General features: G+C 37.7%; 1 protein-coding gene across 3 annotated transcripts in view; it reads left to right on the top strand.

Moving 5' to 3' along the window:
* ints8 (integrator complex subunit 8) overlaps positions 1-18,553 on the top strand; it is a 170,438-nt gene that overhangs the window by 118,569 nt on the left and 33,316 nt on the right. For all 3 annotated transcript variants that reach the window (XM_067426379.1, XM_067426378.1, XM_067426381.1), the window contains one exon: positions 11,889-12,093. In XM_067426379.1, the coding sequence (XP_067282480.1) occupies positions 11,889-12,093 (205 nt within the window). The remainder of the gene's footprint in view (positions 1-11,888; positions 12,094-18,553) is intronic.

Here is an 18,553-nt window from a genome sequence, read left to right as displayed (position 1 = left end):
AGGACACAAAGTTCAGCACTGCCACGTTGTTAAAATATTGAGCACCCCCATATTGCCGCAATGGTATGATCCTCGTTTCACAACACCCACAAAGTTTAGACTGTGAGATCGGTGGTCGACTCCGGCTCAGCATATGATGCATTGAATCTTCAACTGTTTGATGTCACCTAGTTTGTATTATTCAATATTTTTACTTTTTAATCATTTTTTGTTATTTTTCCTTTTCCATTGTTGCATTTTGATATTCTTTGGGATGAAAAGTATGTTATAAATAAATCTATTATTATTATTACAGCAACTTCCTATTTCATTGCATTAATAGCATACTTTAGCTCTTAGCTAAGTGTTGCTAACATGTTTATGTTTATAGCATGCTGCTAGCCCGTTTAAAACTTTTTGACACACTTAAAGTTCCACTGAAATCAAAATGTAAGTTTTTTAGCTTTTAGTATGACTCTGTTAGCCTTAAAGTTATGAATAAGCTGGTATGTTCCAAAACTTTGACAAAATTTTCATTTAGGAGATATAAGTGTTCAAAATTTACAGTCTCCCACTTCCGTTAAAACTAATCTCAGATTTTGATGACATCGCAGACTTCACTTTCTCATCAAATCTTCTGTCCAATCAAGTGCTCTCTAGAATCTAAAGCACGCCCCCTACACTGCTGAAGCGGTGGTTGAAATCGGTCCGTTGTTAACACACATTTACTAATTTCTACATGGTGAAAGGCACATAGCATTGTTTATATGTGATAGGAAACGATTCAGTGTTAATATGTTTTCATTTGAGGTTTTTTTCTTCTATTTTTTTCACTATGACTGTTACTGAATGTGGGCATGGACATGTGTTGAGAACAGAACTCTTATCAATGTTTGGGGCAAATTGGACATTGCATACCTGAGTTCAAGGAACTTCCTGTTCTGTGGCCAAACATCCAAATTTGTCAGGCCGCCAGGGACAAGGCGTTCAATGAAAATTCTAGAATAGATTTTTGCAATTTAGCGCCGCAAAGGCCTTATGATAACACTCACCAAATTTGAAGACGATCCAATATAAACTCCAGGAGGACTTTTGTTAAAGGGGTACTTCAGCCCTGGGAAGATTAATCTGTATTTAAACTTCATAATTAATGTAGTAGAAATGTGAAATTATTTTTGAATTTAGGTGCCTTCAAACTGAGAAAAGACAGAAAATGTATTTTTGTCTCATGGGAATGAAAGACAACAATTCCCAGAATGGTTTTCTACCCTGTGAGGCCACTTCCAAAGCCAACGCTAAAGGTTTACTGTGACTGGATCACTTTCCCATTGCGTTCCTTTTCATAAAATCAGTTCAGTACAGACAGTACAGTTAAATACAGAACGTGTCTGTTCAATATAATGAGTCGCCGAGCGAATGTCACAGCACTAATGCTGCAGGAGTCACAATACATTCACCGTCGTGAATGAGCTGAATGAGCTCTCATGATGAGAGCTGAGGTAATCGTGACCGCGCTCGCGGCATACATTCACAGTGCGTATTCAGTCTGGTACATTTTCAGTTCATGCATTTGGAAGCTTAACTTTTATAGGAATGAATTTGAGAAGTTGAAACACTTACTTTGCTCCGCATAGTTCCGTTTATATGAATGCCTGCAGCTGCAAACTGAGCTGTGAGTGCGACATCCCATCCCCCATGTGCGGGTTGAAAACATACGGGAATGGCTGATAACCTAGCCTAGAAATCTAGACACACCCTAGCGGCAGCAAATCTAATCTACCCGTGAGTGTCGTCTAGCAACTCTCAATTCACTTCTGAGCTGTAAACGCCAAACTCTGGTCGGGGCAATCACATCCTGTATAGAGTCGGTAAACTGGCAAATGGCGGTCTTTCGAATTAGCAAAGCTTTTCTCTGAGAAAAGAACAAAGAAAACAGCACTGAAGTCATTCTTAAGAAGGGAAGATGTGTTTTGCTGTCTTGTGAGTTGCCGACCGGATACAGCAAACATTTAATATTTCAACTAGCTCTGCTTGGTTGTAGCACTATCCAATTGCGTGCATGCCGTGCAGAGGGAGTTTGAAAGACAACCGCTTATCCCGCCCCTCGGATTGAGCCCTGTCAATAGTGAGTTTCCAGACCAAGCATCTTAATGTGTTGGTCTGGCTTGTCAGGCTACCGATAACCAATATATAGAACCAATATTTGTGTTATTTATTTATTTTATAGAGTTTTTTAAACATTTTTTGCAATTTCACTCCCTTACATACAGAACAAAATACGTTTACATCAATAAATAGTCTGAGAGTGCATTTTAAAAAAAAAAATACAGTGCAAGTTAAATTGCAATTAAGTACAGTGCAATTAAGTACAAGTATTTATAACGTTAATGCTGTCTCACCTTTTTATCTATAAATACAGCCATATTAACAACTGGCAAAATACATTTACAAAGTCTAATGTTTTCAAACGGAGAACATAAATAAATGAGAGTTGAGTCTATCAACTCCCCATAACTATACGCATAAATATAAGCATTCATTTTAAACTACAGTTTTAAAAGGTTTACGTGCTTAATAGACTAAAGAGTGAATATTCTCTGGAATATGTAAACATTGTAAAAGCTATGATGTGTTCGCGGGTTTGTTTATTTTTCTTACAGAGTCAATCTCATCTAGTACGATATCAAAATTATTAAAGGTGCCCTAGAATGAGTTGTTAAATTGTTCTCTGATATCAACATAGAGGGTATGTGGCTTATTTAGGGGCAGAAGTTGTCCAGATTACAGATACAGTTTTACAGGTCAATTTACAACCCTATAAATTGTCCCTAGGATGTAATGCTCTGCTTATTTCAGTTGTTCAGCGAAGCAGCTGATGAGTCCTGACATAACACAGACCGACTGAATGACACTTTAAGCAGGACATCTCAAATGGAGTAGGCTTAAATGCAACCTACTTGTTTATTGGTGTTTTCAGATCATCTGCACGTGAGAAAGAGCTCGCGTGCTTGTGGTTGCTAGATTTCGGTAATTTAAATCTCTCAAACAGAGCTTTTCTGTGAAAAGAACACGTATACTATCCGGTGTTTTACCTAAACATGTCCAATCTGGCAACCATATGCACGCAAGCTCTCAAGCATAGATGATCTGAAAACACCAATAAACAAGCAAGCTGCATTTCAGCAATCTCCATTTGAGATATTCTGCTTAAATTGTAATTCAGTCTACATTTTAGACTTGTCTTTTTTTCATCAACAATATTGCATGTTTATATAACGTGAGTCACAATGTAGGCTACGCAGTGACTGTGATGTTCTCTGAAATACAAGCATGCAAAAACATCATAGGCCTACTTCAGTTCTCAAAAATATAAATATACAGCTTATATTTTTACAAACTAAAATCGTTTTAACTTATATGGTGGAAAAGGTGACGTTTGCTAGAAGGATCGAGTGAACGATCTGTAAGCAACGTATCTACGGTTGTATTTTGTAATAAAAAATAATATTAACCTTTTATTTCATTTTATTTCTTTTATTAACCTATAACTATTTCATTTTGTATGGTACTTGGAGTTTCATGTTGTTACTGTACTAGCATCTTGCGGCCTCTCTAAGAATCTTTCAATTTAATCAGAAATTGTTTAAACAGCTAGTCAATAAGTGGATAAATCACTACTTACTGCTTGCAGGAATAATGTTGCCCCTTTCTTCAGTTTAAGATGCTGAGCGAAGCTTGCTTGAAATGGGCCGAACAAATTTTTTTTTTGTTGTGGTATCCAATTATAATAAACCTCAACCATGACTGTTGCCATATGAAAAGTCCTTACGTCCCCTGCACAGCCTAAACATGACATGTCATGAGAGCTGCCGTTTTTGCTATCTTCGAGTGTCTTGTTTACCTGCAGTCCTGATAATTCGGCTCCATCAGTTCTGTCTGACAATGCACATGTTTGGACAGATGCAAATGTTGGGGGCGTTGGCCTTATGTTGAGAAGCACTTATTTTTCTGTGGTGTTTTTGATTCACGAAATTTAGATAAGAAGTAGCAGGCAATGGTGTTTGAGACTCACAATATGTGATGTCCATGTACTGAACTCTTATTATTTCACTATGGCAAGATTAATTATTCTAGGGCACCTTTAATAATGTTTGTGTTGGTCTATGAAATGCTGATAACAGAGCGCTGTTTTCGTCTCTGCTTTTAACTTATACGTTTCGCAGAGATAAGCCTAATAATTAATTTTCACTGAGCTGTAATTAATTAGATGTTTATGATATAAATGTTATATAGCAGATGTTAATATAATTTAAAGGTCCCGTTTTTCATCCGTTTCTGAAGCTTTGATTGTGTTTACAGTGTCCAATATAACGAGTTCATGTTTCGCCTGTAAAAATACACAGTATTTTTCACACAATCTACTTATCTATATACCGCTGTTTTCTGTCCTAAAAACGGCCTGATGATTTCCTTGTTCTATGAAGTCCCTGCATCAGAAATACGTAACGAGTTCTGATTGTACCAGCGGTTCCCATGTTGTGATTCGACAGCAGCTTAGCGCACGTTGTCCGGAAAGGTCACGCCTACCATAACGAGGAGATGCACACGCTCCTTTTTTTGCATATTCTTGTGGGCGGAGGGTTAGTCAACAAACTTTTCTAGTGACGTCATTACAGCAGGAAGTGCAGGGATGTAGTCCACACCGGCTGTTCGCTGTAGTCTTTGAAAGGGAACTTCTGTTAAATAAAATAACTTGCTTGGCATTGAACTTTGAGCTTTAAAATTTTACAGGTATTATTTATCAGTTTTCGCACTGGGTCTTAAAGGAACACTCCACTTTTTTAGAAAATAGGCTCATTTTCCATGTCCCTTAGAGTTAAACAGTTGAGTTTTACTGTTTTTGAATCCATTCAGCCGATCTCTGTATCCGGCGGTAGCACTTTTAGCATAGCTTAGCATACATCATTGAATCATACATCAAACCATTAGCATCGCTCTCAAAAATGACCAAAGACTTTATTTTTTCAAAGATAATATTTTTCCTAATTAAAACTTGACTAATCTGTAGTTACACCGTGTACTAAGACCAACGGAAAATTAAAAGATTAGATTTTTATATCGATTTAGATAGGACCTATTTTTTTCATTCCTGCATAAGAATTATGGAACTTTGCGGTCGCAGCATGGGTTCAGCGGCGCGATGATATTACGCAGCGCCTGAAAAGTAGTCCTCAGATAGGCAACTTCCAATACGACTGGCACCAAGTTTGTGTCGTTGCAGCCGGCAAATTATGTAGTGGATTTACTGTGCAATTAACCATATGGTTCTGTGTGTCGTAAAGAGCTGTGATAGTGAGTCGAAGGTGTATACTACTACCATTATGTTTCATTGACCAACGAAAATCAAGTAATGTGAAGAATCAGTGGTTGACTGCTCTGAACCATAGATATTAAAACACCGGTTGATTCAAACAAGAAACTGCGTGTTTGCTCAAAGCATTTGGGACCAGATGATTATTTCAAAAACATGGACAGTTACCACGGTACGGCATCTAAAGAATATGGCCAGACAGGGTGAAGTGTATCATCCCCCAAGGCATTTTTTTTTTTGCTTGAACGACCAGATTGAAAAGCATTGCTGTTGTCTTTAGCTAGCCTGTGAATGAAATCACGAAGCGTGTGGGTTTAGCGCGGCCATTTGGTTTATACAGTATATAACGTTAGTAGTTTTATTTTTAGCATTCTGGTGAGGTAGTGTATAGTTTTGATTAATAGAATGTTTAATTGCCGGTATTGTTTATCTACAGTTTCTATGGTACAAAATACTACGTTAGTGATGTTACGTTCTGTTCCAAGGCTTCGGAGCATGTCAGAAAAAATGTTTGTCCCGTCAAAGCCTTATTTGATATGTTTTTTGTGATTTATGAGTGAGACGACTTGGCGCATGTTAACTGAGTGACAGAGAGAAACAACGGAGAGCGCACACTCTCTCTGTCTTCATAATAAGCAGTCTTAGCATATTTCATTCACATATTACGTTAGTCAAAATCAAAAGGTTGGTAGGCCGAATCCATGTCAGACCATTTTTCCTTGAATTTTGACTCTTCTCTGACTCACCAGTTTGAATCTGCTCTCCTTGTCCCTTCTGCCCCAGTCTGTTCAGCCACACTTTCTCTTTCACATTTCAAAAGCTCGTCTTCAGTGTAACTGTTATTCCGGTTCAAATAGATACATAGATAAATAGATACTGCACCAAAGTAAATATCTTCTTAATCGTCTCTCTCAAACGTCTCCATGGTTACAACACGCTCTCTGAGCAAGCAGATCGTCACGCTGGTTATGTTGACAGAAGAAGGCGCTGTGTAATATCATTTCGCCGCTGCAGCCATGACGGCCACAAAGTTCCTACGCCGGAATGAGAAAGTAGTTCCTAGCTATAACGGTCTAAAAAAAATAGAAACTTTTCATTTTTCGTTGGTCTTCGTACACGATGTAACTATAGAAGAGTCATGTTTTAAATAGGAAAAATATTGAAAGTCTTTGGTCATTTTTTGATCACTGATGCTAATGGACCTATATGATTCAATGATGTATGCTAAGCTATACTAAAAGTGCTACTGCCAGATACAGAGATTGGCTGAATGGATTCAAAAAGGGTGAAACTCAACTGTTTAACCCTAAGGGACTTGGAAAATGAGCCTATTTTTTTTTAAAAAGTGGAGTGTTCATTTAAAAAGCCTTAAAAGCATTGAATTTATTAATTTGGAAATAATACCATAAAAGACTTTAAAAACTCTTGAATTTTGATGTCTGGGTCGTAAAAATTGTGCTGTATGTAACTTCTCCCTATTGTATTTTTCCTCAAAAGTTTCATTGGTCAACCACGATTATTTTGATTAAATAACGTAGCATAAATAAAGAGTGGCAGAACCAATAATTGAGAACACAACGCAACCTTCGCGAAGGTGTACGCGGCAAAAATGACCTCATTGCATCAGCGCATGTGCCTCTGCATCCTAAGATGCACGACTTTGAACCGAATCTACCCGAGCAGACGGATATTAGTACATCTCATCACACAAGCAACCAGTTTGCACGTTTTTTTTGCGGAAACCAGTTTGGTTTTCAGTCTAAAACAGTAAAGCGTCAAGTAAATGCCTCGTCCATTTGGGGAGATGCGCGTACAGTCAGCGGAGGCTCGCACTGTGGTGCCAGACGAAAGTATAAACAGGCTTTAGGCAGTCATTCATGATGTGAGTAAGACGTTAAATCATGTGACTGTTTACTAGGGTTCACTACCAAACACGGTTCTTTTAAGGGCACCTAGAAATTATGTCGGTACTACCCAGTAGGCCTACCGATTCACATTAAATCAATCAGTAGCTAGCACATTCAGGATTGAGAACGTATCTAGTGATATAGACTGGTGTAGTGTCTGTGAATATTAAACAGCAAAAATACTATTTGCGAATCCTGAGTTTCCTGCGTGTTTGTGTGATGAATGGCGCTGACCCGTAGTTTATTTACCAAACACAAATAGATTTGTGCCTGATAATTGCGTGTTTCTCTCTCAAATGAGGACATAAACGCATATCCGTCATCTCCAGAGCAGCTCTGAGAGTTAAATCACTTCCTCAGCATTTTACCCTTTCATTTGAGAAAAACTACCGTCATGTCATTAACACACACACACACACACACACACACACACACACACACACACACACAGAAACTCAGAGGTATACACGACAACTCATCAAAATAAAAGTTCGGTTTCACTTGAGAATTATATTACTGTTGTACAAAAGAGTTTAGAGACGTCTCAGTGTAATAATAATACTAACACTAATGTAATAATTATAAACTATCAAAACTTTGTAATCATGTTGTATTGCACACAGTTGTGCAGCTTTGTTTGACAAAAAAAAGTTTCATTTAGTATAAATTAATATTATCTTCATTTGATTACCAGAAAATACACAACACAGAATTTGTGGGAAATCTTTTCATAGAAATTGGATTAAAAAGAAAAAATATAATGTTTTTTTTATTAAAGGTCCCGTTCTTCGCGATTCCATCTTTCAAACTTTAGTTAGTGTGAAATGTTGCTGTTACAGCATAAATAATGCCTGTAAAATTATAAAGCTCAAAGTTCAATGCCAAGTGAGATATTTTATTTAACAGAAGTTCCCTTTCAAAGCCTACAGCCAACGGCCGGTTTGGACTACACCCCTGCACTTCCTTGCATGAATGACGTCACTACAACGTTTGTTGACTAACCCTCCGCCCAAAAGTACACGCAAAATAGGGGGCGTGGTCTTGTTGCTCTCCCAGGTGGAGAAGAGTGTGCATTCAGAGCTTGCATCTCCCCGTTATGGTAAGAGGCGGGACCTTTCCGGGCAAAGTGCGCCAAACTGCTGTCCAATCACAACACGGGAAGCGCTGGCCCAATCAGAACTCGTTTCTGAAGGAGGGACTTAATAGAAAAAGGAACTCATCAGGCCGTTTTTAGGACAGAGAAAACAGCTGTACAGATCAGTAAATTGTGTGGAAAATACTGTTTTTTTACACGCGAAACATGAACTCATGTTATTGCACACTGCAAACATAATCAAAGCTTCGAAAACACACGAAGAACTGGACCTTTAATTCAATTAATTAAGTAGCTATAGCCTATATATTTACTGGTAATATTACAGTGCACAAACATCACAGACAATGGCAGACCAAGGTAGCTCTGGCATAATGTCAGTAACACTTCTATAAATAAATTACAGTTTCTGTACAGTTATTGATGTGTCTTTTAAGTACCGAAAAAAGGTACCATTGGATACCGGTACTGAATTGCAGGTACCCAACCCTACTGTTTACACAATAGCTGATGCGAGAGTAAGTGTAACATAAAGCAATTTGGGAACTGTGTTAATCTCTTGTTGCATGGGATGCATTTCTAACAACATAGGGCTATTTAGATAAACAATCTGGCGATCAACATAGGGCTATTTAGATAAACAATCTGGCGATCGTGTTGTTTAAGGAGTTTAAGTTTAAACGAGTTGGCCTTATTTACATATGGGGAGTAGCCTATGGCTGTTTTATTTTATTCATGTGAAGTTACATCTTTATTGTGACATGTCGGATTACCTGACTCACTTTGTGAGTTCGTCTCTAGTGCTAAGTTTAAACTACATAACTAAATAATATCATCTCATAAACATCTTATTTGTGCATATCTCAATTGTGCATTACTGTTATGTTAACAAAGTTTATAAAACGTGACCTAGAATGAAACATTTAATTAACCTTGCCATAGTGAAATAATAAGAGTTCAGTACATGGAAATTACATACTGTGAGTCTCAAACACCATCAAACTCCTACTTCTTATGTAAATCTTGTGCAAAACATAGATAAAAAATGTCAACAGTCATGGTTGATGTTTATTATAATCGGATACCACAACAATTTAATTCAAAATCGTTCATTTGCTCAGCCCATTTCAAGCTTCGCTCAGCATTTTAAACTGAAGAAAGGGGCAATTACAACTATATTCCTTCAAGCAGTAAGAAGTGATTTATCCACTTATTGACTGTTTAAACAATTTCTGATAAAATTTAAAGTTTCTTAGAGAGACAGCATTGTCTAGATAACGCAAGATGCTAGTACAGTAACAATAGGAAACTCCATGTACCATACAAAACTAAATAGTGTGTCTAATGACAAAGGTTAATATTATTTTGTATTACAAAATACAACCGTAGATACGTTGCTTACAGATCGTTCACTCGATCCTTCTAGCAAATGTCACCTTTTCCAACATATAAGTTAAAACGATAGTCATTAGACAAGGCTATTTATTTTGTAAAAATATATATATTTATATTTTTGATATTGAAGTATGATGGATTTGCATGCTTGTATTTCAGAGTACATCACAGTCACTGCGTAGCCTACATTGTGACTAACGTTATATAAACATGGAATATCGTTGACGAAAAAAGACCAGTCTAAAATGTTGTTTAAAAAATAAAAACATGAACAAAAACCACTGGTTTTGGTTTTGTCGGAGGGAAAGAAGAGAGTTCGTGCTTGCGGATGCCAGATTTCAGGCATTTAAATCCCACAATCAGAGCTTTTCTGTGAAAAGAACACGTACACCATCCGGTGTTTTACCGAAACCTACATTCTGGCAACCATATGCTCGCAAGCTCTCTCTGTAAACTGTAAACTGTGATCTGTAAACACCAATAAACTAGTACACTCTTAGAAGAAAAGATATAGAACCCTAAAAGGTTCACTGCAAAAAATGTATGACAAAAACACAAAGTATTTTTGTCTTGTTTTTAGTCCAAACATCTAAACATTCTTAAAACAAGAAGTATTTACTAGACAAGCAAAAGCTATTTTCTTATTTTTGAAAAAAAAGGTAACTCAAAATTCATAGTTTTTGCTAAGCATTTTTTTTCTTTGATAAGAAATGCATTTTCTTTTTTTTTTCCAGTGTTCTATATAGAACCTTTTTTAGTGCCAAAAAAGTTTTTGCTAAGCATTTTTTTCTTTGATAAGAAATGCATTTTTTTTTCTTTTTTCAGTGTTCTATATAGAACCTTTTTAAGTGCCAAAAAGGGTTCTTTCTTGTCTTTATAGAACCCTTTTAGCATAAAATGGTCTTTGGAGTATACTCAACTTTACTTCTATATATAACCTTTTAAGGGTTCCAAATACGTAGCGCCGATAGAACCTTTTCTTCTAAGAGTGTAGGCTGCATTTTAGCAATCTCCATTTGAGATGTTCTGCTTAGTGTCATTCAGTCGGTCTGTGTTCTTCTGTCAGGACTCACAAGCCTTTTCGCTGAACTGCAGTGTGCTGTGAGCTGCTGAAATAAGCCAATCAGAGCAGAGCTCAACATTACTATTCATGACTCTTCCAAATAAGGCAAAAACAGCATTATATCCTTGGGACAATTTCTAGGGTTGTAAATGGACCTGTAAAACTGTATCTGGACAATTATTGCTCTTAAATAAGCCACATACCCTCTATGTAGATATCAGAGAATTTAACATAGTGTTTCAACTCATTCTAGGGCACCTTTAATTAAGGGATGCAGGTTATTTTACCTTTGAACACCGTTGTTGACTCATCTTCCCTCAGACGCAGTCCTTTAATGGTGCGCTTGTATGCAATTCTCAAACCGACCACAAGATGGTTTATGGAGATTTATCAGTGAATCTGATATTACAAATATCACGATACCCAATTATGGTAAAGTGCTTAAATATCGGTAAAATATCGGGAATAAGATGTATTGGCCGATCACTAAAAATTATTCAAATAAATATAGATAGAAAAATTCCTGGAATATATACTGTGTATCGCCATTCAACCAAAAAATAGAGATATGATCGTCACATCGCCCAGCCCTATGCCTCCTAATCATCCCTATATAATGATTGGCTTCATCACTCCTCTCATCTCCACCACTCAGCTGGTGTGTGGTGGGCTTTCTGGTGCAATATGGCTGCCGTCACATTATCCAGGTGGATGCTGCACATTGCATGGAAGGGGGCAATCTCCTCAACCACCACCAAAGCGCGTACCCAGAAAAGTGCTATATAAAGTAACAAATTATTATTAATAAATTTTGCTTTTGTCTTGTGGACTTAGTTTACATTTAAAAAACATTTACATTTTTATTCAGGACAGCACTAAATAAAAAATACCAAAAATGTTGTATGATCCCTTTCATTTAGTTAAAATTCACATTTTTACAGATTCTGTGAGTGGTTCATTTTCTGAATTTGTTTTGAAATTAAAGATTACATCAAGGCCCATATTTTGTGGGTTCAAATGTCAGGTTACTTTTAGTTAGTAGTTTGAACCAGCCATTTTTGTTTCTTTTGGGTATTTCAGGATTTTGTGCATTCTCGTCAGCTGTTCACAGCGTGCCTGGAGCTGGTAACAGAGTTTTCTCCTAAGCTGCGTCAGGTAATGCTGAATGAGCTGCTTCTGATGGAGGTTAGAGCACATGAGGCAGGTGCTGTCGAAGGCAACATGGAGAGGCCTCCATCTGACCTGGTCAGCAGGGTCCGTGGATATCTGGAGATGAGGATACACGGTATTATATACATTGTTACAAGGTCTCTTAACAGGAGGTCTTTGAAATTAACCAGACCAAGTTCTTTTACAATCACTTCTGGCAATGTAATGAAACTGTTAAGTTTTTTAATCTGACATAGATTAATTAAAAAAATGTTAATATAACTCAGTAATAATATAATTTCTCACTCAGGTTGACATTGATGTAAATATGTATGTACATTTATTTGTCCATGCCTTGGTTACTGTTATTTCCTCTGACATCCCATATGAATGATTTGGAGACTTCCATGAAAAGCACATTTTTGTAAAATTGATTCATTATGATATAAACAGCCGTTCCCATTAACCCGTTTAATCCCAAATTTTTTCCTGCAATGTGAGTACATGCAATTTACTCCTTAGACCTCCCTAACACACAAATGGTATGCCTTCTTTGATTTTATGTTGGTTAAGTTAGTGAAATATTAGGTTTTATACTCGGTCACAATAGTGACCGGTGGGAAACAGCATAGACAGAATTCATACAAATTCTTCTATTAGACCTATTTACCGGTTTGAAACTTAAAATAACAATAAAATATCCAACATATAAGAATGAGATATGATTAGGATTTACTTCAAAACTATTTCTATTGTTCATGATACACAATAAAAAAAAAATTGGGGGTATGAAAATTGCAGCCCATTGAAATAAATACAAAAATCTAGGTAACACGTTCATCTTCACTGAATAACGTGTCTGGCCAAAGAGAGGGGAAGAGGTGACCAACAAACCTTGAAAAGATCTAGGCACATACATGTAGTTATTACTCCTAAATATTAGGAAGAGCAACTTTGAACATTGAAGCACCAATTGGTAAATCCGAAATTTGGAAGTTTACAAGGTATATCTTATAAGGTTTATAAGGTATATCTCATAGATATAGACAGACAGACAGACAGACAGACAGACATAAGTATAGACTGATAGACAGATAGACAGAAGTATAGATAGATAGACAGACAGACAGACAGACAGACAGAAGTATAGATAGATAGACAGACAGGCAGACAGACAGACAGAAGTATAGATAGACAGACAGAGAGAAGTATAGACAGACAGACAGAAGTTTAGATAGATGGATAGATAGATAGACAGAAGTATAGACAGACAGACATAGATAGACAGACAGAAGTATAGATAGACAGACAGACAGAAGTATAGTTAGTTAGACAGACAGTAGTATAGATAGATAGACAGACAGACAGACAGACAGACAGACAGACAGAAGTATAGATAGATAGACAGACAGACAGACAGACAGACAGACAGACAGAAGTATAGATAGATAGACAGACAGGCAGACAGACAGACAGAAGTATAGATAGACAGACAGAGAGAAGTATAGACAGACAGACAGAAGTTTAGATAGATGGATAGATAGATAGACAGAAGTATAGACAGACAGACATAGATAGACAGACAGAAGTATAGTTAGACAGACAGACAGAAGTATAGTTAGTTAGACAGACAGAAGTATAGATAGATAGACAGACAGACAGACAGACAGACAGACAGGAAGAAGTATAGCAGACAGAAGTACAGACAGAAGTACGATGGATGGATGGATGGATGGATGGATGGACGGACGGATGGATAGTTTTCAGTTCAGTCTGTGAGAGAGTTCATATGAATAACACAGAATGACAGAGGGGACATATTCTGTGTTATACTACCGGTCACAATTGTGACCGTCTTCTTTTATATGCATCCTGACAGCAGAATAAACCATGTATTCATATAATTTCAATATGTATGTATAGATGACCCTTTCATGATGATGTGTGCAAAAAATGAATGAGCTATTCAAAAATTAACTTTGATTAATTCATTAAATTTTCCAGTCATTTCTGTGCTTTCACATTGTCATTGTGCTAAGATGGCAGTACCAAGAAATAAGTGTGTGTGGTCACACGACCAAACTATGCAGCAATGTTAAACCTGCCCAGAACTCATGTAGACATCTTAAATGTGTATTATAAATGAAAATTTGCTTCATAATAGAAGTTGCTTTTTAATACAACACTAAAATATTCGAGGAAAATTTACGGTCACAATTGTGACCGGTGGGATTAAACGGGTTAATGATCATTTACTCAGGATGAGATCAATCCAAATTGTTCCAAAACAATGAAAGTGTTAAGTTAATTATTTTGTGACAAAACAAGATCTTTCAGTTTCTGTGGTTATTCTTTACAAATAGATTATCCACAAATAAATGTAAAGAAATTCACAAAATTAAATAAATTCACAAATAAATAGAATGAAATCTACAAATGTATGCAGGAGTTTCACAAAAATGAATTAGGTTCACAAATAAATAAAACGACATTTGTGGATACATTATTTAAATGGTTTTATGTCACAAACACAATTCTGACTCTCATTAATTTGTGAATCGCTTCCTGTGCATTTGTTGATGGCTTCCTCAACATTGGTGGATCTCTTCTTGAAACAATGTCTCTTCTTGAGATTTGTAAATCGCAGCACTGCATGTGGATTTTGAAACATTTCTAGTGTCTAGCCTCACACAAATCCACAAATAGGTAGACTCCACCCACCCTCTACTCAAGCCAATCAGATAGCGGCCATATTGTGCTGTCCAGAGTCATAGAGCTCTCAATAGTTCCAAACTCCGTGCTGTCAATATGTTTTAAATAGTATTAAGCAGGATAGACAGCATTTTCACTATATTTGCAGTAGGCATGTGCCGATATCAATTTTTCATCTTGCGATTAATTGCTGAAGCTTTTATCACGGTATACGATATTATCACAATATTGAAATAAGTTGCAAAAAAGTGTTGTCATAGCATAACAGTTTTAAGAACTCTTTTTGTAATAACAAAATAACTCTGAATGTTTAAATACAATAATACAATGCACCAAAAATATATACAGCTCTGGAAAAAATTGAGAAATCAATGTTAAGTGGTCTCTTAATTTTTCCCAGAGCTGTAAAAGTAAAAATTTAAAACAGATTAAAGTGCGAAAGAATTTGGGTATAAAGAACAACAGGTAACAAATTACAATGAAGTCTCATTATTTAAAGGGATCCCCTGGTGTTGAGACTTGTATGGCTTAATATAACAAATGATGTTTCTTACTGAATTATGTAGTAGAAAACCCATTAAAGATCTAAATTATTTAAAAAATCGATTTTATATTTGGACCATGGGTGGCGCCATTTTGTTTGCGTTCTAACTGTTTGTAAATCGGCTGTACACTCGTTATTGCGGTGCAACGTGAGACTGAATGACTGCACTCGAACATGTCCACTATGGTGTCGGACAACACTATAAATGGCCGTCCCTTCAAATAATGCCCTATTTCAGGGTATAGGGGTCGATTTCGGATTCAGCCCCTGTCGTGGAGACTGAGCAGCCCAACATCTCGATTGAGACAGCGCAGTCTGTCAGGTGTGTGTGCCCACCGGCCGATCTGTTTGTGACTTGTGTAGGTGAGTTTGTGTGCACATGTATGTTTGAGTGTGTTTTAAGTACAATTACAAAGCAATTCATTGGTTTTGTTTAACTCTGAAACAATTTTCGAGTTGCGTTGTGGTAAAAATAGCTACGGGTAGCGCCAGCTGATTGAGTAGTGCAACCATTCTACGTCATCAACCTAATGGATGGTAAATGGACTGCATTTATATAGCGCTTTTAACAGACCCTATGGCCATCCAAAGCGCTTTACATTTTTGCCTCACATTCACCCATTCATACACTGACGGCGATGTCAGCCATGTAAGGCACCATCCAGCTCGTCAGGAGCAGCTGGGGTTAGGTGTCTTGCTCAAGGACACCTCGACACTTGGTCAGGTGGAACCGGGGATCGAACCACAAACCTTTCGGTTTGTAGACAATCTACATGACCCACTGAGCCACTGCCGCCCCGAACGCAACCTAGAACGCAAACAAAATAGCGCCGCCCATGGTCCAAATATAAAATAGATTTTTTAAATAACGTAGATCTTTCATGGGTTTTCTACTACATATTTCAGTAAGAGACATTGTTTATGTTATATTAAGCCATACAAGTTTCAACACCATGGGATCCCTTTAATGCATTAACTAAGATTGATCAATAGTAGCTATTGATTTGTTACAGAAAGTATAATGTTTTTGTTAATGTTAGTTAAGAAATACAACTGATCATTGTTAGTTTTATCTTAGGTCCATTAAAAAAAGTATTAAGTATTTGGTGCTGAGCATATGATTAACAACTTTGAGATTACAAAAAAATGAATGGCTGTTTGGAGCATTGAAAACTTCACTAGCGCGGTTGCCAGTGTTGGGCAAGCTACTTGGAAAATGTAGTGAGCTAAGTTACCAGTTACTCTACATTCAATTAAGCTTCACTACACTGAAGCTACCTCCCTTGGAAATGTAGCAAGCTAAGCTACATCAACTTGAAAAAAGTTGCTTGGACTTGGACTTAAGATTGGACTTTACTCCAATCAATGCTATTTCAGTGATCAATAAAAGTCAAGCATATAGACACACATTTTTTTTTTTATTCAAAAACTGTCCAAAAACAATTCGGCAACAAAAACATGTGAACCCTAATATTAACAAAACCAGGGGCCTATTGCACAAAACTAGGATAAGGGATTAAGCCGGTATAAAAATGATATCTTGGTGATCTTGTCATTTTTATGCAAAATTTACTACACAGCTGTCATGTAAACGTACCCTGAAGGCAAACTCACACCAAGAACCATAACGATAATGAAAGATAACTGTATATTAGCGGATAAATTGAGCCAGTTTACCCACTCACTGCCGAAGGAGTACTTTGAAAGGCTCGCGCGCGCGTCTGCGCAAGGCAGAAAGGAACGTAGAAAGTGAATATCCGCGTTCTTATCAGTTGTGTTTCCAATTTGAGCTTGATCCTCAGAAATTCTTGGAAAAATTTAACGTTAGCTTGTGTGGACGCTACCGCACTACTTGATCAACAGAAGAGCTTCGCTACTGAAAAGCTATTTCATTGAGAAAACAGTGACGCTACCACCACGCTACTGAAAAATGTAGTTAAGCTAGTAGCGTCACTACTTGTAGCGACGCTACTGCCCAACACTGGCGGTTGCTTTGGTTTGCGGGGTTTCCGGGGTTTCCGGGGTATCTGCTACATTCTGCAATTCCATCAGTGCCCTCTGCCGTCAATGAACGTGCACTTCATTCAGTGTGTCTCCTTCGTTCAGCTCATGCATGATGGGCTTGTTGGTTACATCTGAGCGCGTGTCCCTTTGACGCAGAATACAGCGGTGTTGAGCATTTTATATAGTTTATGGGCAAAGTATTCTTGAGTGCATTATAAAAAATGTAATTGTTAATAAATGAATATTTACGGTATTTTGAAGTGCCCACAATAACAATATTGTGCATATTCATTATCGTGATATATCGCAATACGGAAAATCGGCACATGCCTAATTTGCAATTTCTGGCAAGTATTAAAGGTGCCATAGAATGAAAAATGTAATTAACCTCGCCATATTGAAATAACACGAGTTCAGTGCATGGACATCACACACTGAGAGTCTCAAACACCATTGCCTCCTTCTTCTGTAAATATCATGCATGAAAAACACGCTAAACGGTGCTTTCCACGACCTAGTTAGCTCCTCATGCACTTCCGGGAAGAAAGGCACCGGGGCAGGACGCTGAAAACCAGCGCGGCCCGCCCTGAGAAACGAAACGTCCAACCTAGAAGGTTCGGGACATGGTGGAGGGTTCCACTGAAGCCCGACCTTTTCGGCGGCCCGGGAAAGCATAGCGGTCAACTTTTGGTCCGGCTCGACCGTTGCCAGGCACCTGATACAGCGTTTGTGACCGTCAGCGGGCGACAGAGAACGACAGCATCCAGAAACACACAATGACACAGAAAGACATCCTGAAAAGAATGGCATGTCACCTTGTCACATGTCTCTCTCTCTCTCTCTCTCTCTCTCTCTCTCTCTCTCTCTCTCTCTCTCTCTCTCTCTCTCTCTCTCTCTCTCTCTCTCTCTCTCTCTCTCTCTCTCTCTCTCTCTCTCTCTCTCTCTCTCTCTCTCTCTCTCTCTCTCTCTCTCTCTCTCTCTCTCTCTCTCTCTGATAGAAGGCAGTCTGTTGCTTCATCAACGCCGTTCGGCTCCGAAGTGAATGACAACAGTGCGTGGCGATCACTTCCACTTTTTACCCGCACGGCGGGGTGCGATATGCAAAGCACTCACGCCAATATTCATTGGCCCGTTTTCTATATCTCGAAGCTGATAGGGGCTCCCAGAAGTGATCCCAATTCATCTGTCTAGTCCGATGTAATTGTATCTGGACATTTTTTGCCCTTAAATAAGCCACATGCCCTCTATGTAGATATCAGAGAACCATTTAAAGGTCCCGTTCTTCGCGATTCCATCTTTCAAACTTTAGTCAGTGTGTAATGTTGCTGTTAGAGCA

This window comes from Pseudorasbora parva, chromosome 19, assembly GCF_024679245.1.
Source record: "Pseudorasbora parva isolate DD20220531a chromosome 19, ASM2467924v1, whole genome shotgun sequence".
Taxonomy (NCBI): Eukaryota; Metazoa; Chordata; class Actinopteri; order Cypriniformes; family Gobionidae; genus Pseudorasbora; species Pseudorasbora parva.
This window is presented reverse-complemented; position numbering and strand designations above follow the sequence as displayed.